The sequence below is a fragment of the Phocoena phocoena genome, chromosome 21, assembly GCF_963924675.1.
Source record: "Phocoena phocoena chromosome 21, mPhoPho1.1, whole genome shotgun sequence".
Taxonomy (NCBI): domain Eukaryota; kingdom Metazoa; phylum Chordata; class Mammalia; order Artiodactyla; family Phocoenidae; genus Phocoena; species Phocoena phocoena.
The window spans coordinates 23,529,969-23,557,534 of NC_089239.1; the positions used below are offsets into that span (position 1 = coordinate 23,529,969).

General features: G+C 45.1%; 1 protein-coding gene across 1 annotated transcript in view; it reads left to right on the forward strand.

The window, feature by feature from the left end:
* IRF2 (interferon regulatory factor 2) overlaps positions 1–27,566 on the forward strand; it is an 85,070-nt gene that overhangs the window by 19,680 nt on the left and 37,824 nt on the right. Inside the window, exon 2 of the mRNA XM_065899877.1 lies at positions 24,538–24,633. Within this exon, the coding sequence (XP_065755949.1) occupies positions 24,547–24,633 (87 nt within the window). The 5' untranslated portion in view covers positions 24,538–24,546. The remainder of the gene's footprint in view (positions 1–24,537; positions 24,634–27,566) is intronic.

Sequence of the window (27,566 nt, forward strand, 5' to 3'; positions counted from 1 at the left end):
TAACTGCCAAAAGGAGAAGTCGTGCGTTTCACTTTGCTTTACAGCAAAGGCAGTGCTCAGAGGACATGCTGATTAAGGGAAAACTAGGGTCGCTTCTTTTCCCATTTTCCATATGGAAAGAAGGTTTGAACGTGCAGTATGAGCCTGAGTCCATATGCTTTGAAATCTGTCCATGATTCTTGCTTTGCTGAGCTGCAGGATCTGATGCCATCTAGGTACTTGGGTCTGGGGCCAAACACACCCAGTGGTCCCACCATGATTTCAAATGTATGAAATATTTTTTAAAAGTCAGTCTACGCTTTTAGGTCCTCACTGCCTTCCATGAGTTCTTCTAGAAAATACTCTTTTAGAAGGTGATGGATTTTTAAAAAATGCTCTTAGAGTTTCATAATTCAGTTGTATCTGGAAAGTAATTTATCTTTGTGACTTCACACAGCTTTCTCATCTTATTTTGTTTATAAGAAAGAATATTACATTTGTATATGTAACATACATATAGATTTAGATCACTGTAGTGTGTTTTTTGTTTATTTATTTATTTATTTTATTTTTTTTTGCGGTACGTGGGCCTCTCACTGCTGTGGCCCCTCCCGTTGCGGAGCACAGGCTCCGGACGCACAGGCTCAGCGGCCATGGCTCACGGGCCCAGCTGCTCCGTGGCATGTGGGATCCTCCTGGACCGGGTCACGAACCCACGTCTCCTGCATCGGCAGGCGGACTCTCAACCGCTGCGCCACCAGGGAAGCCCGGTTTATTTTTTTAGAAAACATGTTTCACACATGGTTAAATCGTCTAGGAAACATTTGACCCATGGCTGGGTCAAAAGGTATCCTTTAAAATTTTTGATACATGTGGCCAAGCTACTGTCTGGAAAATTTGTACCTATTTGTACTCCAGCGCATAGTACATATGAGACGTAAAGCACTATTCTAGATGTGTTACAGGGTTCCTTATCTAATCCTTGCAAAGCCCTTTGGGAACAGATAGGGTTGATAACCTGCCTAAGGTCACACAGCTAATAAGTGATAGAGCTGGGATTTAGAACCAGGCTGGAGTTCACACTGTTGCCTTTTCTGCTCTGTTACTGCCATGGCAGGCCTTGTGAGGAAATTAACCAAGGGGTGCTGTGATGAGACTCTTTCTTCCTTCTGTGAGTCCTTGGGTGTGGATAGAAGCTCTTCTTTAACCCTTATAGTGGATGCATCAGATAAGAGAGGTGCAGAGTGATTTTCCTGAGGCAAAAACTTTGGTCTTCACATTCTTTCAGAAACTGTACACAGACAGTGTTCTCAAAGAGAGATCTTTTGAAATCCAGCCCCTTTCCTCAGCTCTTCCTTGCCCCCTTGTTCTGCTGGCTGCAGGCTTAGACAGTCAGGAGACTGTTAAAATCTTACCCTTATGACCCTTTTTTCTGCCTCCTTCTCCCTCACGGAGGTGTTGGTAGGACCCATCATGGATGCCTGTTGGGAGGCTCAAGTGGTTGCCAGCATCCCCCGGGGGGCGTGTTGAATAGAGGTGGGAAGGTTTTGCAGAGTTTTGCTCGGGGACTTCAGCTTTTAAATCCTTGCTTCTCTTTGCTGCTGGATCTGGTGAGACAGATCTCGGGGGCGCGCACGCGCGGGCACACACACACACACACACACACACACACACACACAGTATTTTCACCAGTGCAGCCCTGGAGTCATACAAGGTCAAAAGACTTCCTCTTTTAGGAAAAGCCCCAGACAGCTCCCTGTCTTCTTGTTCCATCCTTGTTTGTGGGTGATTTGTATTCTTAGTTGCTCCGCCCTCAGAACAGAGACCCAACAAAACAGAAAGTGTAGGGAAACGCCACCACGACTCGGCTCTGCGTTTTCTTTCTGGATCTGTAGGCCCGCAGGACTTAAACGTTCATGTTCCTGAAATGTTCCTGACGTGAGGAAGCAACTGTCAGAACTAGCATGGTGTCCACACACCCGTTTTCTAGTGTGTATGTTTGAGAACCCAAAGGGCACGTGTAGAGGAATCCTGTCCACTCAAGGTTGAAGCCTGTCCTGGATGCTGGGGTCTCATGATAAAGGAGCTCAGCGATGGAGAATCAGCTTTAGCAGGGGTTAAGCCACGGCTTCCTCCTCTGAAAATGGAAATAATAATAATAGTACCTACCTCGTAGGGTTGTTGTGAGGGGTAAAGGAGATAATGTAGAAAGAGCGTAGAGTTTAATACCAGGTACATATCATAGTCGTTGCCATCATCATGCCACCACCATCTTTACCTGCTGAGGAATCAGGAGAGCATTTTTTTGGAGGCAAGTTCGACTTTTTCAATGCATATATTTATAAGCAATTCAATTCAGTGCATGTAAATGTAATCTCTGGTGTGAGTGCCTTGGCCCTTTTGGTGGGAGGTCTCTGGGGCTCCTTCACCTTGACCATCGTTAGCCTTGCTATGTTTTCTTTCTTCACACTGCCAGGAGGAAGTGTGTGTGCAAGGATCTCTGAATTGAATCTCTACCCAAGTGCTGCAGAACCGAAACAGTTCAATGTACGTTAGACATCTCACGTGGCAATGATATACCTGTGCTTTCATTCAAAATTATTTTAATTGTAAGAGTTAAACTTTCCAGACAATTCCTTGAGTGAATTTACATTTGTGCCACTTGGAGTATTTAGTCTTCTTGTATCACGTGCTGGTTTCCACAGAGCAGTAGGGCTTATAAGAAGTGGAAGGATGGTGTATGTACCCGTCTCAACAGATGACGCAGTTCTCACGCTGCATAAACTATAGTGAACAGCAACAAATAAAAGTGATTTAACTTGATACCCGTGAAAGTATTCTTCGTAATACATCTAATTTTTGAAAGCAAATATTTAAAATGTAGGAAGAGGAATGATGTCATTTACCGATGTTATTGTAAGGAAAGCTTAGGGAGGATATTTTAAAGAAATTTTCAATCTTATTTAAAGCTTTTCTTATATTATAAATGTCTTTTTTGTATTAGATTGGTAAAGAAAAATGTATATATATTGCTAGGTAGAACTACTGTAAAGGCAGTAATAATTTTTAAATGGCTACCTCAGATGTCAAATTAAAAAAAAACATTCAGCAAAAGTACTTCCTCACTTTTTAATATGCAAAAGCAGTTTGCATCAAAGTTTTCCATTTCAGGACTAAAAATGTGCCGTTATTCACTAACTCAAGCACAGTGCATGCCAGATTAATTTATAATGTAAGTACAATTTAAGGAGGAAGATGCTGATTTTCTTGTATAACATGGGAACAATAATATATTCCAAGGATAGAAATAACTTGAAATTAATTACAGATCCCAAATCCCTTCTTTGCGATCCAAACAGCCCTGAAAACTGAAAGTTTTTATCATGACTCACTTGTCAGTAGAGTCTGCCTCGAATTGGCATGAAGCTATTTATAGCTTTTACTAATCCCAATCAGTGTGAATGTTCACGTTTTACTGCAGAAATATTACTGTATTAGATTAAGGGGTTCTGCTCTGGAGGTTGCTGGGGATGTTATGTTCTATATGGTACAGGCACCATATTATCTCTCGAAAATCCCCAGGCTGCTGAATTCTGAGACATATCTGGTCCAGGGATTTTGAATAAAAGAGCAGTTATCTCCCATGACTTGAACATCCCCTCATCCTGGTTTTTCCAGGGACAGTTTCTCTTTACATCTGTTTAGAGGAAAGGTATAATTATTAATAAGGCCCCATTCACGCTCAAAAGTGTTCCATTTTGGACGATAGGTGATTGGTCACCATGCTGACCATCTATGCATTCTGGGTAACGGAATGCTGATGGGCTTCAGTAAGTTTCTTGTGAATTTCCATATGTACAACTTTGAAATAAGCTTCCAGATTATATCTTGAAAGCCTAAAATACTGTAAAGCAGTGTTTATAAGAAATAATTTTTTAAATGTAAAAATACATATCCACTGCTTTCTTCAACGAATTCTTCATAGTATTTAAATATACACTTTTTGTTTTCTTAAGGGCAAATCATCATTTTCCTTATCGTAATTGCTTGTGTACCAGCCTTCTTTTACCAGGCTGCAAGCCCTCCTCTCTGTTCCCCTTCACATTATCTTTGATGCCTGGCATCCACAGTCAGGTCCTAGTTTATTAACTTAGCATCAGTCTTTGCCATACTCTTGGGCCCTGGGAACAGAGTGGTGAGCAGGCAGAATTGGTCTTGGGCCTTGTGGAGATTCTTGTCTAGGAAGGCAGACAGATTTGAGGCCTGGCCTGGCCTGCCAATGACGTGCTTTTGAAGCTAAGACTTGAACAGTGTGAGTCAGCCAGTGAAAGGCGATGCCCTTGAGGACGGCAGGTACAGAGGCCTTGGGCTGCCCTGCTGGCCGGAGGGTCAGGGAGTAAGGCCAGCAGAGGGAGGGGAAGCTGGAGCCAGCGTGGGCGACAACAGTGGGCTCTAAGCAGATCATGTTTATGCTTTTACGAGAGCGTTCTGGCTGCCTGGCAGAGAGCAGACCGGGGTTGGGAGGTGGTGGGGAGACGTCAGAATGGCTGCTTGGTGCCGGCTTCGCTGAAGGAAGGAATTGTTCTGGAGCCGCTGGTTTCACTCTCTATTCTTACAGTGTTATAGCGACTCTCTTGGGAAGCAGTAAATACGTGCTCTGCTTGTTACTTGGAGGCCAAAGTGGTTACTGAAATGATCAGCCAAGTGGGAGCAGGTTATTCAGGCTTCCGTTTTCCCCAAGTTGAGGAAGAGTTGTAAATAAGAAACAAGAAGCAATAAAATAAAATTCAAGAATTAAAATTAAAAAAAGAGGAATGTACCACAGTGCTCACTGCAGCACTATTTACAATAGCCAGGACATGGAAGCAACCTAAGTGTCCATCGACAGATGATTAGATAAAGATGTGGTGCCTATGTACAATGGAATATTACTCAGCCATAAAAAGAAACAAAATTGAGTTATTTGTAGCGAGGTGGATGGACCCAGAGTCTGTCATACAGAGTGAAGTAAGTCAGAAAGAGAAAAACCAATACTGTATGCTAACGTGTATATATATGTAATCTACAAACATAATAAAAATGGTACTGATGAACCTAGTTGCAGGGCAGGAATAAAGACGTAGACATTGAGAATGGACTTGAGGACATGGAGTGGGAGGGGGAAGCTGGGGCGAAGTGAGAGTAGCATCGACATATATACACTACCAAATGTAAAATAGATAGCTAGTGGGAAGCAGCCGCATAGCACAGGGAGATCAGCTTCGTGCTTTGCAATGACCTAGAGGGGTGGGGTAGGGAGGGTGGGAGGGAGGGGATATGGGGACATGTGTGTGCATACGGCTGATTCTCTTTGTTGTACAACAGAAACTAACACAGTATTGTGAAGCAATTATACTCCCATAAAGATCTGTTAAAAAAAAAAAAAACAGAAAGAAAAAAAGAAACAAAAAGCAAAACCCTTATTCATGGTGGGCTTTTCTTGAGCCAAGTGGTGGAAAAGCTGTGGGATCCGGAACTATTGTCATGAAAGAAAATGAAACTATGCCAGGAATGCCAGCTTTGGGGGCTCTGGTGACAACTCAGACTGGCCTGAAATGCCCTACAGAGAATCCTGTGGCGTGGGGCCTCTGAAGACTGAATATCTAAACCCTGCGTCACTGGCAGCCCAGGGACCCGTGCTTATGACTTCTTGCTTCCGCTGCTAACTTAACCTACGAGGTGAAGTAGTGTCACTTGGAAGCCAACCTCATGTTTTAGAATCTAAATAACTTCATGTAAATATTAGTTCAGAAGTTTAACTGGAGGTAAATCTTTGATGCAGAAATCTGAGAGCCTTCTCTAAGATATGCAGGCGGGGGACTTCCGTGGTCACGCGGGTGGTTAAGAATCCGCCTGCCAATGCAGGGGACACGGGTTCGAGCCCTGGTCCGGGAAGGTCCTACATGCCGTGGAGCAACTAAGCCCGCGAGCCACAACTACTGAGCCTGCGCTCTAGAGCCCGTGCTCCGCAACAAGAAAAGCCACCACAAAGAGAAGCCCACGCGCCGCAACGAAGAGTAGCCCCCGCTCACCACAACTAGAGAAAGCCTGCACCCAGCAACAAAGACCCAATGCAGCCAAAAATAAATAACTTTATTTTAAAAAGTAAAATAAAATATGCAGGTGGGCTTTTGGGTCATCTCACTTTTTGTTTTCTACACACCCGACACTTTAAATGACTTGTGGACCATCTTCCCCAGCAAATGAAGCTTCGAGGTTCCTTGTTCAGTTCATTGTCGCTTGATTGCGTGGCCCCTTATGGATGGACGGATAAAGTGATTGACGCGTGTACTTAATACAGTCGCCGTGCCTGGATTGAGAAAAAACTATCAACAGTTTAATTTAAGCACCACAGGGGGAATTTGCTAGAGTTTGTCGTATTTGCAGAAATGCTGTCGTTTCTCCCTCTGGACTGTAAATCACTTGCATGCTTCACTGTTGTCTTTCCTGCCAAGTCTTTTTCTTTGCAACTAGTTTAAGACTGCGAAAGTTGCAAAAATATTTGTAAAGAATTTTTTTTTTCTGAAACTCTGGAGAGTAACTTGCCAACTGAAGTCCCATCACTCCTGAATCCTTGAGCGTGTCTGTCCTGCAGACAAAGGCACACTCCACGTGACCGTCAGAATCAGGCATTTGACATGAGGACCATCTAACCCACAGACCCCATTCAGGTTTTGCCAGTTGTCTCGATAATGTCCCTCGTAGCAAAAAAAATCCCATCCAGGCTGAGGTGTCATGCCGTTGTCACCTTTCCTTAATGTCCATGAATTTGACATTTTTGATGATTATAAGCCAGTTATCTCATAGAATGTCTTTGAGTTTGTTGGTGGTTTCCTCATGGTTAGATTCAGATTATGCATTTTCTGCAAGGATATTTCAGACATGATGCTCTGTTCTTTTTGTTGCCTCCCCTTAGGTGGTGTATGTCTTTGACTTGTTCCTTTTTTGGTGATGTTCATTTGATTGTTTGAATACGTAGGTATCTGTCAGGCTTCTCCATTGTAAAGTTACTCTTTTCCCCTTTGTAATAAAAAATATTTTGTGGGCGGTGCTTTGAGTCTATGTAGCTGTCCTCTTCTCATCAACCTTTCACCCACTGGTTTTAACATCTGTGATGTTTCTTAACTGAATAATTACTACTTGGATTGCTGCCAGAGGCCATCTTCTAGTTCCAGCGTCTTTCTGTGGCAGGCACTGCACCTTGTGGAAAAGCTTCCTCTTCTCCCTATTTAGTTTTTCCGTAGATCCCTATTTCGTTCAGTGGGCTATAACACAATTTTATCATTATTTCGATGCTCAGATTGTCTCAGATTTGGCCAGTGGGAGCCCCTTCAGGTTGACTGCTATGTTCTTTTGACGTGTTCCCGGCATTCTTTGATCAGTTCCTTACTTTCTGGCCCCCAAGGTGGTTCAGGCTCATCTTTTGCTTTCCCTGCTCTAGCCCCGGAATCAGCCATTTTCCCAAGAAGCCCTGATTCCTTTTAGTGGAGACTGGTATTTAGAAACTAAGACTTGGGCATTACATGTGCTCATCACCATTGGTGTATTGCTGTCCCCAGACCCTCTTAGTGGACAGGGTTAGGGAATATTTGTACTGTTTATATGTATACTTACACATACACTCACTATTTACATCTATGTTTATTTCTGTATTTATGGAGATATATGAAAAAACGTGAAATTCAGTCCTATTCTAATGCAACACCCAGGGTTAGTCTCGTTTTCTTTCTGTATTTAAACTTCCTTCTCCCATAGTGAGCAACCTGGGTCACATTATCCTTAATGTATTAGTTAATCTACTCAACTGCCTGAACGTTTCTGATCTCATGTTCCCACGGCTGCCCCACCTCACTTCACTCTGTGGGTTCCTGTAATTTGGACTAGACAGCTGCCGCCCTCCTGTACAGGAGACCCTTCCTTCTGCTTGGGCCCTGAACCCCGCTCTGGGCTGTCCCTCCCTCCTGCGCCCATCCTCACTGCCACACATGGGCTTCAGCACTCCAGGCCTCCTCCCACCCACCTCTTTGTGCCAATACTCCACACTGGGATGCTTCTGCCCTGCTTCCCTAATGTCTGCCATATTAAGTATGTTAGGGCAGCCATAAGTACCAACAGACTGGGTGGCTTAAACAACAGGAGTTTATTGTCTCACAGTTCTGTAGGCCAGAAGTTCTAAGTCAAGGTGTCAGCCGGATTGGTTCTTTCTGGGGCTCTAAGCACAAGTCTCCATGGGGAGAAGTTTCTCCTTAACTCTGGTGATTGCTGGCAATCCTGGACTTGTAGACGCATCAATCCGATCTTCAATCAGTCCAATCTCTATTTCTGTCTTCATTTCACTTCTCTGCCTGTGGGCCTTTGTCCAGATTTCCCTCTTCTTGTAAGGACATCGGTCGTATTGGATTTAGGGCCTGTCCTATGGCAGAATGACCTCATTGTAACTTGATTACATCTACAGAGACCCTATTTCCAAATAAGGTCACATTCACAGTTTCCAGGTGGACATAAATTTGGGGGAACACTGTTCAATCCATTGCCTCTGCTTTGTTCAGTTCCACCTAATGTGCTTTTGGGAGGGAGGGAGGAAAGAAGGGTAGAAGGAACTCTCTTAGTAGTTTTGAAAAGAATGTTCTCTGTTGCCATATTCTTATTTTCTAAGCTAAAATTAGGGCACTCTGCTGACATCAGGACTCTTGGAAAACGCCGGACTTGGAGAGAGCACAGGATGGCACTCACTGTCATGTCGTGGGACTTTACAAGTCCCCACGGGGACTGCATCCCTCACGATACCTTTTCTGGAAAGCATTGCAGCCCGTTACTCTAACTGTTCAGGAAGCTTGATATGGTGCTGCCTGGGGTTGGGGTGCCCCCTCCCTGACCCCCTGTCCCCTAGCTGCCCAGTTCCAAGCAACAGTGTCTTGGTGCCCCTTGTCAGTCCCATACTAGGCGGTGCTGCCGGCTGTGTCTGAAGAATCGCTGGAGCACTTGGGAAGGGTGAGCCCTGACTGTCATCAGCACCTTCCAAGAAGGGAGCATTGTCAGTGCTGGGACCCAGGAGCCTGGGGAAGCCACCCCCGCCCTGGAAGTTTGCTGCCCCGATGCTTGAAAACCGACCCCACTCCCTGCTTCTTTTCACTTATTACCTTGTATTATATTCTGAGTTATCTTAACTTATATATTACTTATATAGAATACATTAAAATCCATACATAGAATATATAATTATGATTATTAACTATATCAACATATATATTCTGAGCATTTTCCCATGCCAATGAAATATTCTTCCATAGTTACAGTATTCCATGATTTGAGTCTACCACATTTTATTTAACCATCTTCCTACTGTCTGATATTTGGGTCAACTTAAAAATTTTGCTACTGTAAATAATTCCATCAAACATCCTTGACCTTAAATTTGTGTCTGCAGAAAATATTATTAAATAGCCACTATTTTTTTAAAACATCTTTATTGGAGTATAATTGCTTTACAATGGTGTGTTCGTTTCTGCTTTATAATAAAGTGAATCAGCTATATATATACATATATCCCCATATCTCCTCCCTCTTGCGTCTCCCTCCCACCCTCCCTATCCCACCCTTCTAGGTGGACACAAAGCATGGAGTTGATCTCCCTGTGCTATGCGGCTGCTTCCCACTAGCCATCTATTTTACGTTTGGTAGTGTATATATGTCCATGCCACTCTCTCACTTTGTCCCAGCTTACCTATCCCCCTCCCTGTGTCCTCAAGTCCATTCTCTACATCTGCATCATTATTCCTGTCCTGCCCCTGGGACATAACCATTGTTTTAGATTCCATATCTATGTGTTAGCATACGGTATTTGTTTTTCTCTTTCTGACTTACTTCACTCTGTATGACAGACTCTAGTCCATCCACCTCACTACAAATAACTCAATTTCGTTTCTGTTTATGGCTGGGTAATATTCCATTGTATATATGTGCCACATCTTCTTTATCCATTCATCTGTTGATGGACACTTAGGTTGCTTCCATGTCCTGGCTATTGTAAATAGAGCTGCAATGAACATTGTGGTACATGACTCTTTTTGAATTATGGTTTTCTCAGGATATATGCCCAGTAGTGGGATTGCTGGGTCGTATGGTAGTTCTATTTTTAGTTTTTTAAGGAACCTCCATACTGTTCTCCATAGTGGCTGTATCAATTTACATTCCCACCAACAGTGCAAGAGGGTTCCCTTTTCTCCGCACCCTCTCTAGCATTTATCGTTTGTAGATGTTTTGATGATGGCCATTCTGACTGGTGTGAGGTGATACCTCATTGTAGTTTTGATTTGCATTTCTCTAATGATTAGTGATGTTGAGCATCCTTTCATGTGTTTGTTGGCACTCTGTATATCTTCTTTGGAGAAATGTCTATTTAGGTCTTCTGCCCATTTTTGGATTGGGTTGTTTGTTGTTTTGATAATGAGCTGCATGAGCTGCTTGTAAATTTTGGAGATTAATCATTTGTCAGTTGCTTCATTTGCAAATATTTTCTCCCATTCTGAGGGTGAAATAGTAGACTGGCACTTTGCATGTCTTGTTTAAGCATTGCCACAAACACTAAGGAAACTATCCCCATTTTACAGATGAGAAAACCGAGGCATAAGGATCTTGGGTTCTGCTACCCTCTGCATTTGGTTCCTGAAGCATTGCCCTGGGGAGTGGCCTTAGGTACTGATGGAAATACTCCCAGACCTGGACGACTCCTACAGGAGTGGAGATAGTGGCAGAGACTAAGGAGTTTCTGAAGTTTTAGGGGAATGGCACATCGATTTCTCATTTAAGGGCACAACTACCCAGTCCTTGTCTCACATAAGGTATGGTGATAAAGTGGCAGTAGCCACAGACTCACTCCTTGCCCAGCTGTGGTGGACACAGGAGCTGCCGAGGTCATCCCTAGTCTCCACCTACCTGTGGATGGCCACGCTGTCCCAGAGTCACAGTGGCAGTCGGACCTCCAATAATGTCCTGCATCTTGGCCACCAAGTTAAATAAGGACAGTGCTAGGCCCTGTGGAGATCTAATCACTTATTCAGAAGTTCCAGGTCAAATTAATTAGCTGAGTCAGACAAGATCGATTATCATTAATATCTAGATATTTCTTGGGGCTGTCATATCAGTGTGAACAAAATGATCCTTGTGGTAATAGTTGAATCTGCATTGGTCAGGGAAAGCTTTTTTGGAAGGGTAGATTTAAAACTGGCCCCCGAATTCCAAGAGAGAAGTGAGCTGGTGTAGAGCGTGTAGGACACAATGGCGCTGAGAGATTGAAGCTGGTTGGAGTGGAATTGTGGACTGGGGGTTTGGCACTTTTCAGAGGTCCTGAAACTAAAAATGAGGGAGAAGAAAAAAGGCCTCACAGGCAAGTGATTGCTCTTCATACACACGGAAGGGTGTGGAAATTGACAAACACTAGCACTTTATTGGTTTTCAGTACCTTACAAAAGTATTCCTGTGAAATTAACTCTGAGATGGTGGACCATGGCTTCCATGGGGTTTAATTGTGTTCCTGAAATAGTTCTCCAGGTGAATCAATAATAGGCAGAGCCAGGCAGGATGCACTTTCCTCCTTGCCTGGTTTCATAAGACCCCTCTAGGACCCAGGTGGCCAGTGCTGGGGCCAGGTGACCCTGTTTTATGGCAGAGGCAGAGACTAAAATGAAACAACTGGAGAACACATCCAGTGACTCAAGTTAAAAAAAAAACTCTAATTCTTTCCTGTTGCTTCCTAAAGAGGGGATGGAAGTAAAGGGCTAGAGAGTGGAAAAATATTTTTATTTTGGAGTATGGGAACAGAGAAATACTGTTTTCCTGGTACCAATTACAAAAATAAAGCTCCAGCTGGACAGGATATGCAGTGCGTCTTGCTGATTTCCACCAGCCAGGAAGGTAGTAAAAGGGGCAGGAAGTGTGCATTGAAGGGGGTGGACTGGGTAACCAGGTTGGGACGCTGCTTTCTATTCATTAGGCCCGGCAAGTGCAGCCTGAGCAGTGCTCCCGCTGGCAGGGCTCCTAGGGTGGGTGCCGGGAGAGACTGGGAGGCACTGGGCTCTCAATGCCTCTTTATGTGGTCCCCAGTTTGACTTCATGGTCCAAAGGCTAAGTAAGGGCCTAAGACTCCTGTTTAAATCTGAGCTCTACCACCTGCTGTGAGCTTGGACAAGTTATTTAACCTTATGTGCCTCAGTTTCTTAATCTATCAAATGGGGATTTTAGTAGTACCTACCTTACAAGGTTGCTGTGAATCAAGTGAAGTAATACCCCTGGCCAGCTTAGAACTTGCCTAACCCTTCATCCTTGTTATCTAGTGTTAGTGTCACGGTGGTGTGGCATGGGATACTCTGGGCAATCCCTGTTTTCCAGGGCTTGCAGGTCTAGGTGGGATAAGGATGGCTCACACAGAAGCTCCCCCACTTAACATCAGGCTGGCTTCCCAAAGTTAATTCAGCTTGCTGAGGGTAAGTCAGGCTTTTCAAACTGGCCTGACTAAAAACTCAGAATAGCGCAGTTTCAGGTGGGTAACTTGCCTTTTCAGGAACCCCACAGGGGTGTCTTCTGAAGATACTTTGTTTTTACCTGGCACTGGACAACTCACTGTGATTTGGAAAGACTAGAACCGGCCTCAAAACTGTGTGTCTATCTTTGGGAACAAATGGTTCCCCATTCACGCCAGCCACATCTCGGGTGTTCGGTAGCAGTGTGTGGCCATTGGCTGCCTTGCTGAGCTGTGTGCGTATAGAACATGTCCAGTATCGCTGGATAGGGCTGGTCTGCATTTATTGGCTAGCTGCTGGGTGCAGAGTGCAAGGCTGGCTAGTTCTACACGTTAACATGTGTAGCGGTGTTAACAGGTTTGTGTCAGTGGAGAAAAGGCTCATAAAATAGCAGCAAAGAATGTGAGGCAGCAGAAGACGCATGTTAGAGGCAATGTGGGTTTTGTTTTTTGTTTTTTGTTTTGCGGTACGCAGGCCTCTCACTGTTGTGGCCCCTCCCACTGCGGAGCACAGGCTCCGGACGCGCAGGCTCAGCGGCCATGGCTCACGGGCCCAGCCGCTCCGCGGCATGTGGAATCTTCCCGGACCGGGGCACGAACCCGTGTCCCCTGCATCGGCAGGCGGACTCTCAACCACTGCGCCACCAGGGAAGCCCAGAGGCAGTGTGTTTCATGGATTCAAGGGCAGTTGTGAATTGGCCAGGGTGGGCTTTGTGGAAGAGATGGCCTGTGAACTGTCTATAAAGGGGTGCCTGAGTACTGCCAGGCAAGACCTTTCTCCTGAGCTCTGGCCTCAGATATCTAATTGCCCATCCAACGTCTCTTTGGCTATCCCAAAGATATCTCAAATTCAGAAGTCCTGAAACCAATCTCAGTATTTCTCCTCTCGTTTTTTAAAAATTGAAGTATAGTTGGCTTACAATATCATGTTAGTTTCAGGTGTACAGCAAAGTGATCAAGATATTAAATATAGTTCCTCGTGCTATACAGGAAATCCTTGTTATCTGTTTTATATATAGTGGTGTGTATGTGTTAATCCCAAACTCCCAATTTATCTCCCCTCACCCCACTATCCGTTTGGTAACCGTAAGTTTCTTTTCTGTGTCTGTGAGTCTATTTCTGATTTGTAAATAAGTTCATCTGTATCATTTTTTTGGATCCCAAGTAAGTGATATCATATGATATGTGTCTTTCTCTGTCTGACTTACTTCTCTCAGTATGACCATCTCCGGGCCACTTGCAGCAACATGGATGGGTCCAAAGATGATCATACAAAGTATTTCTCCTCTTAAACCTTCCACGTTCCCTGTTGCAGAGTGGTTTGAAGAAGGAAGGGAGTCAGACATTCAGAAAGAAGAGTGGTGGTCTCTGTTTTTTTCTCTGGAGCTGGAGACAAGATCATTTGCTGGGATTGATGAGCGTGGAAGTGAGGTTGGAAAAATCTGAAAGTGCTCCCATGGGGAACAGGAAGCACTGATGAGGGAGAAGAAGAAGAAGAAAAAAAAAAAAAGACCTGCAGAGACTTTTTGAAAGCTCCGGTGAGGTGATAAACCATAAATCTATAATGGTATTATTATTATTATGACAGGGTACTATTCAGCCCAGTCCTGAATTTTTGCCACCGGAGCAAACAAGAGGGAGAGACCCATGTGTAGTAAAGTGGTTGGGCAGCTGTGTTTGGGAAGAGTGGGACCAGAGAGTGGACATACTAGGGAGAGGAAGCGGGGAAGGGGAGCCTGAAGGGCAAAGATGGACCCTCTCTTGGAAAAGTGCACATATGCACAGATGCAACGTGTGCCATATATTTCTAAGGCTTACTCCCTGGGTCGAGAACTTCTGTTCTCTTTAGGCTGCGTTGAGAACTGTTTTCTAGAATGACCGTTGGCTCACCTGCAGTACTGAAAGCCAGAGATATTTTGGTGTCTTTCTAGCACACGTGTGGAGGCCATAAGTCAACTTCTCTGTCAGCTTATGGTGTGATTCAGAGGCTAAATCGTACTGTTTCAGGTACCAGGGTAGACTGTGGTCAGAGACAGGGAAATTTTTGTAAAGGAGCTATGGTAATGTCTTCTAAAAGGGTATAGAAAACATGCCTAATAAGAAAATTGTGGGTAGAATGGCAAATATGCAAAAACTATAGTCTGGGTGATTCTAAGTATGGGAAACTGTTTCTGTGGTATTTAGAAGTATTTAGACTTTTAATTTCATATGCATTTATATTCCATTCATGGTGAAATCTATTCCCCATCGGCCTCCCTGTTTTCCCATGACTCAACTGGAGATATTCATGAGACATACGAGACCTGGAAGGCCATTGGTTAATGGTACTAAATGGCAGTGATACCTACACTTAGCCGCATGACAATTATCCTAGGATAATAAAAAATAACTGATTCTTAAACCCTGGAGATTCTTATTCAGTAGTTCTAGGATGGGGCCAGGGAACCTTTTTTTTTGATCCCCCAAGTAATAATGCTGCACAGGCAGTTTTGGGATGCTGGTATAGGTGAAAAGAAAGTATAGCAAAGTATGCTTATGATATACTGAGCCATACTGGGTTATGATATATTGAGCTATTTATAGCAATCCTGCCACATCATTCAAGGTTGGGTTCCTGAAAAATCCATATAATAAGGGAATTCATGGTTGAATTGCTTAAAACCTGAGAAACACGGGGCTAGAAACTAAAATACTTAAATGAATCTATGACGTGTCTTTTTAATGTTCAATAAAGTAAAACAGTAAGTGCATGAAATTATATCCGTGATACAATGGATAGCATACAATTGATTTCCATTACCTACTAACTCTCCTGAAGTTTAACAAAACCTTAAAATTGGTTTTGCATTGGTGTGGATAATATTATGCCGAGAGGCAAGCTTTTTTCTGCGTCGAGCGCTCCATCCAAATGCTGAATGTCTTTCTGATTTCCTGACTGCTAATTGTTGACTTGGCCCTACGGTCCCACCAGAGTATGTAGCGTGATTTGAATATTGTAGGCAGAGAAGTATTAAGTATAGCCAAATGGGTAAGTCTCAGACCCCCTCCAAAATGCACAGAGTCCTTTCATCTTAGCTCTGAGCATGGTATTTTCATGCCAAGCACATGCTGTTGAACTTCGCTTGTACGTTTCACTTCTGTCTCCTGGGAGTCAGTTACCGCTGAAAGGGTTTGCCGCTTCTTCTCTTCTATTTCCTTCTCTTCCGTTTTCTACTTTCCACCATGACCTCTGCCTCCCCCACCATCCACATGCTCACACACATCTGTACACACAGCTGGGAACCAGTCTAGCTCAGTACGATGCTTTTTATACTTTTTTGGCCACAGTACCAATATAATAATATAAAGTTGAAACAAAAGTTTAATGAAACAATGCTTACTGTTATTTGGGGAACCCTCATAGTTTCTGTTCTGTAGTCTCATACATTAAAGTGCTATCGTCATCCTGTAATTCAGATCTTAATCCAATAAACTGATTTCCTGACCCTCTAATGGGTTGCTACTGGATGTTTGGAATAAAAACTGTTTTAGAGGTTTCGGGCATATTCTTCCAGTCAGGAGGATCTGGGTTTGAATCTTAGCTTTACCACTTGACAGCTCTGCATCTTGGGAGGTAGCTTCATTTCCTCATCTGTAGAGATGGAGATAAGATACTATACCTCGTACAGATTGTTTGAAGATGGAATGAAATAATGCATGAAAAGCATTGGTATCCCATTCTTAGTAAGGGCCTGAGCCAATGTGACGGGGTTAAAGAGAATGATGATGATGAGAATGGTGGTGGTGGTGATATTCAGTTTTCAACTACAGCTTCCTCTCAATTCACATAATTTTAAACTGAAATTCTTATTTTTTCAAAAAGGTACACAAAAGTCAGTGTGGGGAGTGTAGGATGTTATGTAAGAGGAACTTATATTTTGGGAAGGATTACTGCATATTCAGGAAAAATCACCACTAAAAATTGCTATTATATTCCTACAGATGTATTGCCACTTGTGCGTGCGTTTTTCTTTTCCTGCGTGTTCCCATAGCCACCATCCTGGACAGAGCTGCAGCTCTGGCTACCGGCTTCCTTGCCTCCACGTGTTCCTGCAGAGAGTGCTGCTTGGTTCACGATGAAACGAGGCCATTCAGAGCTTTTTAGTAGCCCCTGTAAACAAGCTGAGTATCTAGCTGGGCATTGGAGACCCTCCAGAAAGACCTGGGCTCAAATCTTGGTTCCCCATCTGGGGGCTTGTGTGACTTGGACACAAGTCTTTTTTTAAAGTTACCTTTTCAAGCTATCCTTTTTCTCATCTCTAGAATGAGGATAATAATATTTAACTGAGTAGGGCTGTTGTGAGGGTTAGTGATGATATTTGTAAACTATCCAGTCTGTGCTTCTCACACGCTGGCTGGCTCGTATGAAGCTTCCCCCATGTTGGTACATGCATCAGTTGCTCTGCCCACATCAGCAAAGACATCTTCCTCAGTTCTGCTTTGGCCATTAGTACCAGCCTTTACCTTGCCTAACTTGGCCTGCAGCCTTTTCTCTGCCGAAGTGATCCCTCCCTACCTTATAAGCTCTTCCTTTACCATAAAGCTTTCGCTGATGAACCCATCTAATAATGATTTATGAACGAGTTCACCTAGTTGGCAGTTAATCATATACTGCCTTCGGATCTCTATTGCAGTCTTTTATTATTATAATTATAGTATTATCAGTTAGCTTTATATGATTTATGTCTCATGCCCCCAGGTAATTTATTAATTCCTTGAGGGTAGCGATACTGTCTTACACGTCTTTGAATCCTCCACAGCACTTAGCACAGTTCCTTGTAATAACGTGTATGTAATAAATATTTGTTGGTACACTGGATGACTGGATACTGCAGACAGCACATCCACAGGAGGATTGGGTCCAGTGCTTAGAGTTGTGAGAGAAGGTTTAATGGATGAAAATAGACTTGAGCTGGCTTTTGTTGGGAGGGTAACATTGATGTAGGTTGATACGAGGGGTGGTGCATGGCTATGTGGGGAGAACTATTAGGTGACAGGAGCCTGCACAGGCATGTTTAAAACAAATGATGCAGCTGCAGAAGAGATGGCACTGAGCACTGCTGTGATTGGCTTCTGTGACACAGCCTCAAAGTTAGGTCCTGTGCTTAGCATCCCTTTGCTTTCCCTGTTGCCCGGTTGTGGCTTATCTCCTGTGACGCTGTAACTGGGAACTGATGCGCTGTGGGGCTTCTGGTAGAAATTCTCTACGTTTTCCTCTGAGTGAAGATGCCTTTATCTCCTCTTCATTCCCAAAGGAAATTTTCACACTGTATATAACATTTTAAAATAGCAATTATTTTCTTTGGGTGCTTTAAAGGCATCTTTCCATTGTCTTCTGTTTTCCATTGTTTCTGTTGAGGAGTCACTGTAAGCCTTCTGGGTTTTGTGTTTTTTGGTTTTTGAAGGTCATGAGCCTGTTTTTCCTCTGGCTGTTTTTAAGATTTTTCTCTATACTTTTGGTTTTCATCAAGTGTGCCCTACAGTATGCCTAGGTGTGGTTTTATTTATAGTTGCCAGTTTGGGGTCTGTAGTGAGTATTAAACCTGTGGTTAGGTGGTCATTGATCACTGTCTCTTCAAATTTTGCTCCTGCTTCATTCTTTCTCTTATCTTTGTGGAACTTCCAACTACCCATGTTTAGACCTTTGTAGGTCTAAAATACAGTCTATGGATTTTATGGAGTCTGTTTTTACATGTTCCACTTTTTTGTCTCAGTGCTTCATTCTGTCTGTTTCATTGTGACCTCTCTTCTGGTTCACTATTTCTTCCCCTAGTGATGTCTAATCTATTGGTGAACCCATCCATCGAGTTCTTAATTTTAATTATTTATACTTTAGTTGTAGAATTTCTATTGTTTTATAGTCTCCAGTTCTCTGAAAAATTTTTCCATCTTGCCTTTTATTTCCTTGAATGTATTAGGCATAGCTGTTTTAAAGATTATGTCTGGAAACATTTGCTATGTGTATATTCATTATATCTGTATAAAATCTGTGTATGTATCCCTATTGGTCCATTTCTATTGTTCATTACTTCCCTTGGTTTTCTATTTTCTTGTCTTTTAGCCTTGTATTCCTAGCTGTATTGATTGAATGCTGGGCATTGTATCTGAAAAACAGCACAGAGAATATGAATCTTAGGATAATGTCATCTTTCCTCAAGATATGATTTAACTTAACTTCTGGTAGTTCCAGATCGTTTTAATTTGGTCAAGGATTGAAATTAATCAAAGCTGGGCTTTAGTCTTTGAGGTTAGTCCATTTCCATTTAGTTTTATCCCTTACAAAGCTTGCATGTTTGGAAAGAGGGAGGTTTCCAGGACTCCCTTTTCTTTAGCTTCAATTCTTATCCCCCTAGTCACTGAATGTGTCAACAGCTCTGCTCAGCTTTGATGCCCTAAAGCCTCCTCTTCTGGATTCAGCAGATGCCCCTAGGCTAGGAGAAGAGCTGCCCCAAACATCAGGCTTACCATCCTGGGTTTCTTTCTTCTCCCAGATCTTGCCCTCCTAATTCTTTACTACCATCTTAGTTCTCTGATGTTTCCAAATATATTTTTTAAAACACACTTTGTGGGACTTCCCTGGTGGCTCAGTGGCTAAGAATCCGCCTGCCAATGCAGGGGACACGAGTTCGATCCCTGGTCCAGGAAGATCCCACATGCCGCGGAGCAGCTAAGCCCATGTGCCACAACTATTGAGCCTGCGGTCTAGAGCCCACGAGCCGCAACTACTGAACCCACGTGCCACAACTACTGAGGCCCGCACGCCTAGAGCCCGTGCTCCGCAACAAGGGAAGCCACTGCGACGAGAAGCCCGCACACCACAGTGAAGAGTAGCCCCCGCTCGCCTCAACTAGACAAAGCCCACGCACAGCAACAAAGACCCAATGCTGCTAAACAAAACAAAACAAAACAGAAAACACACACTTTGTTTAGGTTTCTTAGTTATTCACCAGGAGAGTTAGGTCTGAGTTACCTACCGTGCCATTACCAGAAGCAGCACCCTGTCAGCCAAGGATTTTATTATCTAAAATCTAGCAGAGATGTTTAGAAGTCTGTAATACAGAACACTAACATGATTTAAGTGGTATTTTAGGATGACTGATACGTCAGTGGTATGCAAAACAGAGAGGGCTTGGGAATACCTCCATAAGTAGAACAGTTAAAAGACCATCATAACTGAATACTTTCTGAAGTGAGAGGAAGACAGGCATTACGGTTTCTGAGTCTGGGGATTTGCAGACAGACCTGAACGAGAGTCTGGGCTCCCCTACTGACCAGCAGGTTGCCTTTGGGCAGTTCCCCAACCTATCCCCTCATCTGAAATATGGGGTAGTAAAGTCCCTGCCTCCTAGGGTTAAAAGAGAAGTGAGAAGCTCCCAGAAAACCCTGGTTTTCTTGCGTGGCATATAGGAAGTGCTCGGTAGTAGTAGCCATTGCTGTTACTATTCCAAGACCCGAACCTCAGTTATTTAAGTTAGAATTCAAGATCACTGTTAATGACACTGATCAGGGCCACAGTTAGCATAGTCAGCTTCATGGGGGATGCGATTTATGTCCTGTGTATCACAGTGAACAGCTCATGTGCCTTTATGGAGCAGCCCTGGTGCCAGTAATATTCTAAATACTTGCCATGTACTGAATTGATTTGTAGCAATGCCATAGTTTTGAAGATGATCCCAACCCGAAATCTCCAAGATGTAAGGATAGCTGATTTTCCAAAGTCAGGCTTGAGGGTAGAAGCTTCATATTTTAGGTTTATAGAACCATAAATTTAAGCATTTCACTTTTAAAAACAGCACAGTGTACAAGAAATGAAGCTTACAGAAAAGACAGATCAGATTATGAGCCTTCATGTTACCAACGGATTCCTAGAATCACAGATAACCTAAGAAATTATCTTTGTGAAACCTCTCCTTTTTCTAGATGATCAAAGTATCCACCAGAGAGATTGAGTGACTGGCCCGAGGACACACAGTGGTAATGACAAAGCCAGGACTGGAACACGAGCATCCCGATTTCTGGTGTATTTTGGTCCTCATGGCAAAAATAGCACCTCTTTGTCTTCTCTACCGAGTTCCATGCCTTCTTCAGCTCTGTTCAAGCAACGCTGGCCTGGGTGTTGCTGCCCATGGGAAACTTGCCTTAGAGAAGGAAGACCAGTCTATCATCTTGAATTTCACTGATAGAAGCTAGAAAACACATGCCACGTAGGCATGAGTTTCTGGTGCTGGCTGCATGTAGAATTCTACCTTTCCTTTCTTTCACCGGAGGATGCATACTTGAGCGTCATGAGAAGTCTATGTCAAATGGCAACCTTTTTATTCTGGGTTGTGTGGCAAGACGACTGGTAATTCATTACCTGTTCAGTGTGTTTGTCGCAGGGGGCGGGGGAGCAGGCTGTAAAATCAAGTAAGACAGAGGAAGTGCCTCCAGGTAAAAGGGTTACCTTTCATTGTGTATCATCGGGGATGTCCTAGCTGTTAAAAACAGCAACACCATAGAACCTGAAATAAGTGAAGCCCTTGATAATAGAGTTTTCCCTACTCGGATCAGATATTTGCTATATTTGCTTTTCCTAAAAATCTGCTTGTAATTAATGACAGCCCTGATGACTGACTTAGAACAGTTTTTACACGTGTGACTTCCGTAGTGTTTTGGCTAGGTGAGCGATAAATGTTGAGGTTTGGCTGAGCTGCATCCTTGTTAGAAACACACAGGATGGAAATAGGGGCTGGGCCAACGGGTAGATGATACAGCAGCACCTGCCACACTGAGGCTAGTAGAGGAGGCCTGTCTGCCAGGATGACCAGACTTTGTAGCGAGTCGCAGAGGAGCCAGGTGAGTCTGGATCCTTGTTCCGTGGAGTGTGGTCCAAGGACCTAGGAGCTTGTTAGAAACAGAGAATCCCAGGACTCACCAAAACCTGCTGAATTGAGATTTGTATGTGCGTTAATGTCGGTGAAGCACTGGTCTAGGTTTTGTAATCAGCTCTTATCTTTGCTCTTAACAACACTGATCATCGGCAGGCCGACTCTCAACCACTGCGCCACCAGGGAAGCCCTAGGCTTTAGTTTTAAAGACAGAAAGCTTTTTGAACTATTACAGGTGACCGTTGTTTCCAAATGGGTTGTCTGTGAAAAAAAATAGGGGAGGGGGCTTCCCTATTTTGAGAAGTCCGCCTGCCGATGCAGGGGACACGGGTTCGTGCCCCGGTCCGGGAAGGTCCCACGTGCCGCAGAGTGGCTGGGCCCGTGAGCCATGGCCGCTGAGCCTGCGCGTCCGGAGCCTGTGCTCCGCAACGGGAGAGGCCACTGCAGTGAGAGGCCCGCGTACCGCAAAAAAAAAAAAAATAATAGGGGAGGAATATATTATTATAATGACGGATTGGAAGCAGGGGCGTGTTTCTGTGTTGCTAAGCTTGTCATCTTGTCCCCTCGGAAGCGCGTGTCACTACGTAGCTACTCTTCCTACTGCCCTGACTTAGCTTGCGCCCTTTCTGTGTCTTAAGATCTTCTCAAGGAGGAGGATCTGATCGGATTGACTGGGCAGAGCCCAGTGCACACTCGCCCAGTGCATCTAATGTGGGCAGCTTTTCCTGACGCTCCCAGAACTCTCCATAACTCCTCTTATCATCCTGGACACAAGATGCTCCGTGGGCTGTGGGAATTATCTTCTCCCCTGTCTCCCGCTAGACTGGGAGTCCCTAGATGGCAGGGACTGTCGTCTTCTTCCTATTCCTGGAACATCACTCTTGATATATGATCTTTGAGTGGGTGGGTGAAAGAGTGAGAGTGGAACAACTTGAGACCCACTCAGAGCAGCTGTGTTGGGGGCTCCCTGTGGCCGTTCCACATCCTTTTGGACTGTCCCTGCAGTTCCTGTCACTCCTGAAGACACCAGATGAGTGGGCGGGGCCAGCCTGCCATGGTGACGGCGCCTTGCCTGATCTTCAGAACTGGCCCGGTCCTTGTATTGCACATCTCGCGGGGGCGGAGTGGGGGGACGGCTGCATTTAGGCTTTGTAGGATTAGCCAAAGACCTAGAAGAGGTAGAGCTCCTACTCCCAGCGAATTTACACTTTGGTTAGGAAGAGAGGCTGAGCACAGCTGAAAAGTTTACATTTAAGATAAGAGTTAGATAAGAAGAAAGACAACATTGGAATAGCTGCCCTGATGCAACGTTCGATTTTCAAATGAGCAGTTCAGGATCCCTGGGTATTGTGAGGCCTGGAGGGGGACGGGTTCCTTCCGCTGGAGCGTCCAGGGGACGGGCCTCGTGGTGGAGGAGGGCGGAGGCTGCGTCTTGGAGCACTGCTGGGGATTGGCAAGGCCAGGAAGGAGGAACAGAGAGGCAGCGGCAGGCGGCGTCTGAGACAGCGAGTAGGTCAGAAGTGGGGCAGAGGGCCAAGGGAAAGGCAGGGGCTAGGATTTAGCTCCAGAATTGAATTAGACTCTACAGGCAGAGGGTGGGGCCCCAGGTGGCAGAGCAGCTGCACGTAGGGGAGATGGGAAGGCCTTTGTGAGCTGGACGAGCAGATTACTGAGACTTTGACCATCTCAGCCTGAAGTCATCTGGATAGAATATTCAGAGCTCGTTTTCGGAGGAGAAAATGAATAAAGGAAAGATGAGGCAACCAAGGGTTGGAAAGAGGATGATGTCCCACTGTGCACGAAGTCCTGTGGAATGGATACTTGGTCGCCATTGCCTCTGCTTTTGAATCCTGCATCGAATTTAAACTTCCGTGTAAACAGGCTGAAGATGAGTGATAGACGGCACTGTGTTAGTGACCCCGCTCTGGGTGTATTTAGGTGGACAAGGGAAAGACTGTATAGAAATGCATCTGGAAGGAGGGGAGAGAGGTGTTATGTGGGCTGGTGGAGGACAGGTGACCCCAGGCCAGAGGAGGCGCATGGCAGTGAGGAAAGACCCTGAGGGAACACTCCAAATAAGAGATGCTTTCGGGCTTCCCTGGTGGCGCAGTGGTTGAGAGTCCACCCGCCGATGCAGGGGACACGGGTTCGAGCCCTGGTCCGGGAAGATCCCACATGCTGCGGAGCAGTTAAGCCCGTGTGCCACAGCTACTGAGCCTGCGCTCTTGAGCCCACGTGCCACAACTATTGAAGCCCATGTGCCACAACCACTGAAGCCTGCGTGCCTAGAGCCTGTGCTCCACAACAAGAGAAGCCACTGCAATGAAAAGCCCTCGCACTGCAACGAAGAGTAGCCCCCGCTCGCTGCAACTAGAGAAAGCCAGCGCACAGCAACAGAAGACCCAACGCAGCCAATAAAATTAATTAATTAATTAATTAAATTAATCTTTTTTTTTAAAAAAAAAGAGATGCTTTCACATCAAAGCGATGCTGAAGCCAGAGCTAGAGGCTGGTGCACTCTGCAGGGAGACAGACGACATCAGGAGGGGTGGCCAGTGGGTGAAAGGCCTTGGAATCGCGTGAATTGATTCCGTAAGCGCTTGGAAGTGCCCATGCCGGGGCTTCGACACACATCTGTTACCCAGATACCCTCGAGGAATGACATGGTTATTCTGTCCACCCTCGGCTCTTGGAAGGATAATACCCAAAGGTATTTGTCAGGCCCTGGTCCTCTGAGTACCTGATACACTGAAGGTACCTGCCGTAAACACAGCCCAGCGTTAGGTGTCCGGGCCCTGTGACTGGCCGAGTTTCTGCGTCATGGGACCCTCTCAGCTGAGAGCAGGGGTGGCCTGCACCACCACCCCACCGAGACGGCCCCTGGGGAATGAGTACCGCACCCAAGCAGGGGCGGGGGGCTCTAGGGCAAAGCCCCTAATAAGCTCTCAGGGCCCCCCCCAGCCCCCATGTACACATAAGCTGTGCGGTTTTGAGGAAGAGGAAAATAGAAGAGGGTCAGGCAGGGGTGTCAGACTTCACGGTGCAGACATGACAGTGGGTAGCAGAAATGCCTGACGTGTTGCTTCTCTTCTGCAGAAGGGCGCCATGCCGGTGGAGAGGATGCGCATGCGCCCGTGGCTGGAAGAACAGATCAACTCAAACACGATACCAGGGCTGAAGTGGCTTAACAAGGTAAGTGCGTGTGTGCGCGTCTGCTTGTATGCGCATGGGTGTGTGTATCTGTGTGAGAGAGACCCTCACTAAGCCGGTGCCTGTGGATCACCGCAAGTGAAACTGTTCTTCGTGTCCAAAATATTATGCTTATTATTTACAAAAAAACAACCAAGCAAAAAGGATCATGAAAATATGAAATTATCATACAAGGAAGACTTATCATCCTCTCAGACTGTAGCCTCGACCCCGAGGTAAGGCTCTGGTCTCGTGGATGACTGTTGATGGGAAGCTTCTTGCTGTATTTCTGTTCAGTAATTCTTACCCTTTTCCTTCTCTAAATTCCTTTCTTCTGGTTTTCGAGGATTAGAGGACATGGAAACTGTAGGGCTTTCTGCTGGGAATGGAGCATATTGATTTTCTTTTCAGTATTCTTTATGTAAAGAAAACTTTTGTTTTTGTCTTAAAAAATGGTTTTATTTTTATCATGAAATCCTGTTTGTGTGCCTACCTGTCCTAAAAAAGCAGTATTGCATCATTTACACCCCCTATCTATACATAAATACTTCCTTACTTTTATCAACCTGAAAACTCTCAGTTTACTTGATCCTGCCTCTCATGGCGGAATCAGGAAGACATTGGATGTGAAAGTAAAGACCACCTGAAAACATTTAGTTAAAATCTAGAAAAGCAACGAATACATCATGCTTTCTCTAAGATGGCCCGAGAGAGAGATTGCTCTCGCACTACCAGGAATTGCAGTTCTTCGGAGCAAATGTCGTCTTCCTCTTCTGCCTCCCCTCTGCGTTTTTAATCTTAAGGACACGATGAATAATTTAGCAGGTCAGCTCCAGAGCTTCGAGCCAGATTGTGGCCGCTCCTAACAAGAGTACAAAATATTGCAGCATACTTTTTTTTTACTAATGTTACTCCTTGCTTCATTTTATTTTTTCAGTTGTCTCTCAGATCTTATTTCTTTTTGTTCTTTTCCCCTCATTTACCTATTTTTTCACTTATTTTAAGTGTAACAGCGTATGTATTTGAATGGATCTGAGTCCCTTCTGAAACAAGATGGGGTAGAAGTAAACAGAAATACTTTAAGTAAAGCGTATGCTCACTTCACGTGACCTGTCATATATTTTAAGGTCTAATGGCAAACAATATATTTTTCCAGGCTTGCAATGTCTATAGTGTTTTAGGTTTATATCCTGGAGGGGCTTTGTAATTAGCCTGTTGCAAAGAAACAAACGACAAGTCAGGTTGCCCCTTGTCCTGCTGGGTTAGCAGGGGCGCATGCAGAGGTGTCAGTAAAGGGGAGATGATAGTCAAAGGAGAGTTGAAGAGACATAGGGTCCTCAAGAACAAGAATAACGATAGTGATAATGATCATAATAAAACTAATTTGTGAAGTGCAGGCACTTCTCTACGCCAGATCGTGCGTTCACTCCCATAATCCCCACTATGGGGTAGATGCTGTTATTTTTTCCATTTTGCAGACAAGGAAACCAAGGCTTGTAGGTTTAGTAGGATTCTATTTTGAAGAACAAAGTAACATTGCCTATTATTGATTTAGGGTGTGAAATTAAAGCAGATGTTGCTGATTTCCGAAGAGAAGTAAGTTTGGTCTTGCTTTTTCTGTTTTTAAAACCCACCCACCCGTTTTGGCTGGCTCGATGCAGTGGCGCACGCACAGTGTCACTGCGTCTCCTGTACCAGGTGGGTGCTTGATGTGCTACAGTTTGTTCTCTGTAGTAGGTTGAATGGCGGCCCCCTCAAAAGATAGGTCCGCATCCCGAGCCCCAGAACTTGTGGATGTGAACTTATTTGAAAAAAAGAGTCTTGGCGGGTGTAATTGACATAAGGATTTGCGGAGGAGATCATCCTGGATTATCCCGCTGGGCCAATCCAACGACAAGAGTCCTTACAAGACACAGAAGAGGAGACGCACATCCACGGAAGAGGAGGCGGAGACTGGAGTGATGCAGCCACAAGCCAAGAACACCTGGAACCGCCGGAAGCCGGAAGACGCAAGGGAGGATTCTCCTCAGAGCCTCTGAAGGGAATGCAGCCCTGCTGCCCTCTTGCTTTTGGATTGCTGGCCTCCAGAACAGTGGTAGAATCCGCTTCTGTGGTGGTAAAGCCGCCCAGTGGGTGGCAGTTTGTTACGACGGCTGTAGGGAACTTATACATCCTCGCAGGGTAGCTTCCTCACCGGTACTCTGCACTGAGACACCTTTTCCTCCCGCCACTGTGCCCATGTTTTTTGGATAGAGGACCAGAAAGTGAATGGGTGCCTCTTGGTGCAAGTGAACACTTGACCCCTCTCCAGCTCTTGGCTCGTGAGTTCCCTTCCCTGGTACAGAGGGACAGGAGACCATCCCCTTGTCCTCTGCTGGGCTGGGTGTGGGCCAGGCTGAAGGAAGGAGGGTGTGCTGTGGCTACAGTACATGGCACCACTCAGGACGGCGCTGTGCCAGGAGCTTGTGGGCTGCCTGAGCGCCCAATGCGGACAGAGCTGTGCCTGTCCCTGTAGACCTCAGGTGGCCTCAGGGCATTTCCTCTCAGTACCCACAGCTCCCCAGGGCGTCTATTTATAGGTTTCTGCCAACTCAGGCTGGCTGGCGTTCGTCTGTCCACAGAAATATTTCACTCAGACCTTACTGTTATTTCCTGCCCATTCATAAGCCTAAGAATCCCTGTTCGTGGGCTTCCCTGGTGGCGCAGTGGTTGAGAGTCCGCCTGCCGATGCAGGGGACACGGGTTTGTGCCCCGGTCTGGGAAGATCCCACATGCCACGGAGCGGCTGGGCCCGTGAGCCATGGCCGCTGAGCCTGCGCGTCCAGAGCCTGTGCTCCGCAACGGGAGAGGCCACAACAGTGAGAGGCCGGCATACCGCAAAGAAAGAAAAAAAGAATCCCTGTTCGTGTTTTGAGTGGTTTGAGGCCATTCCAAAT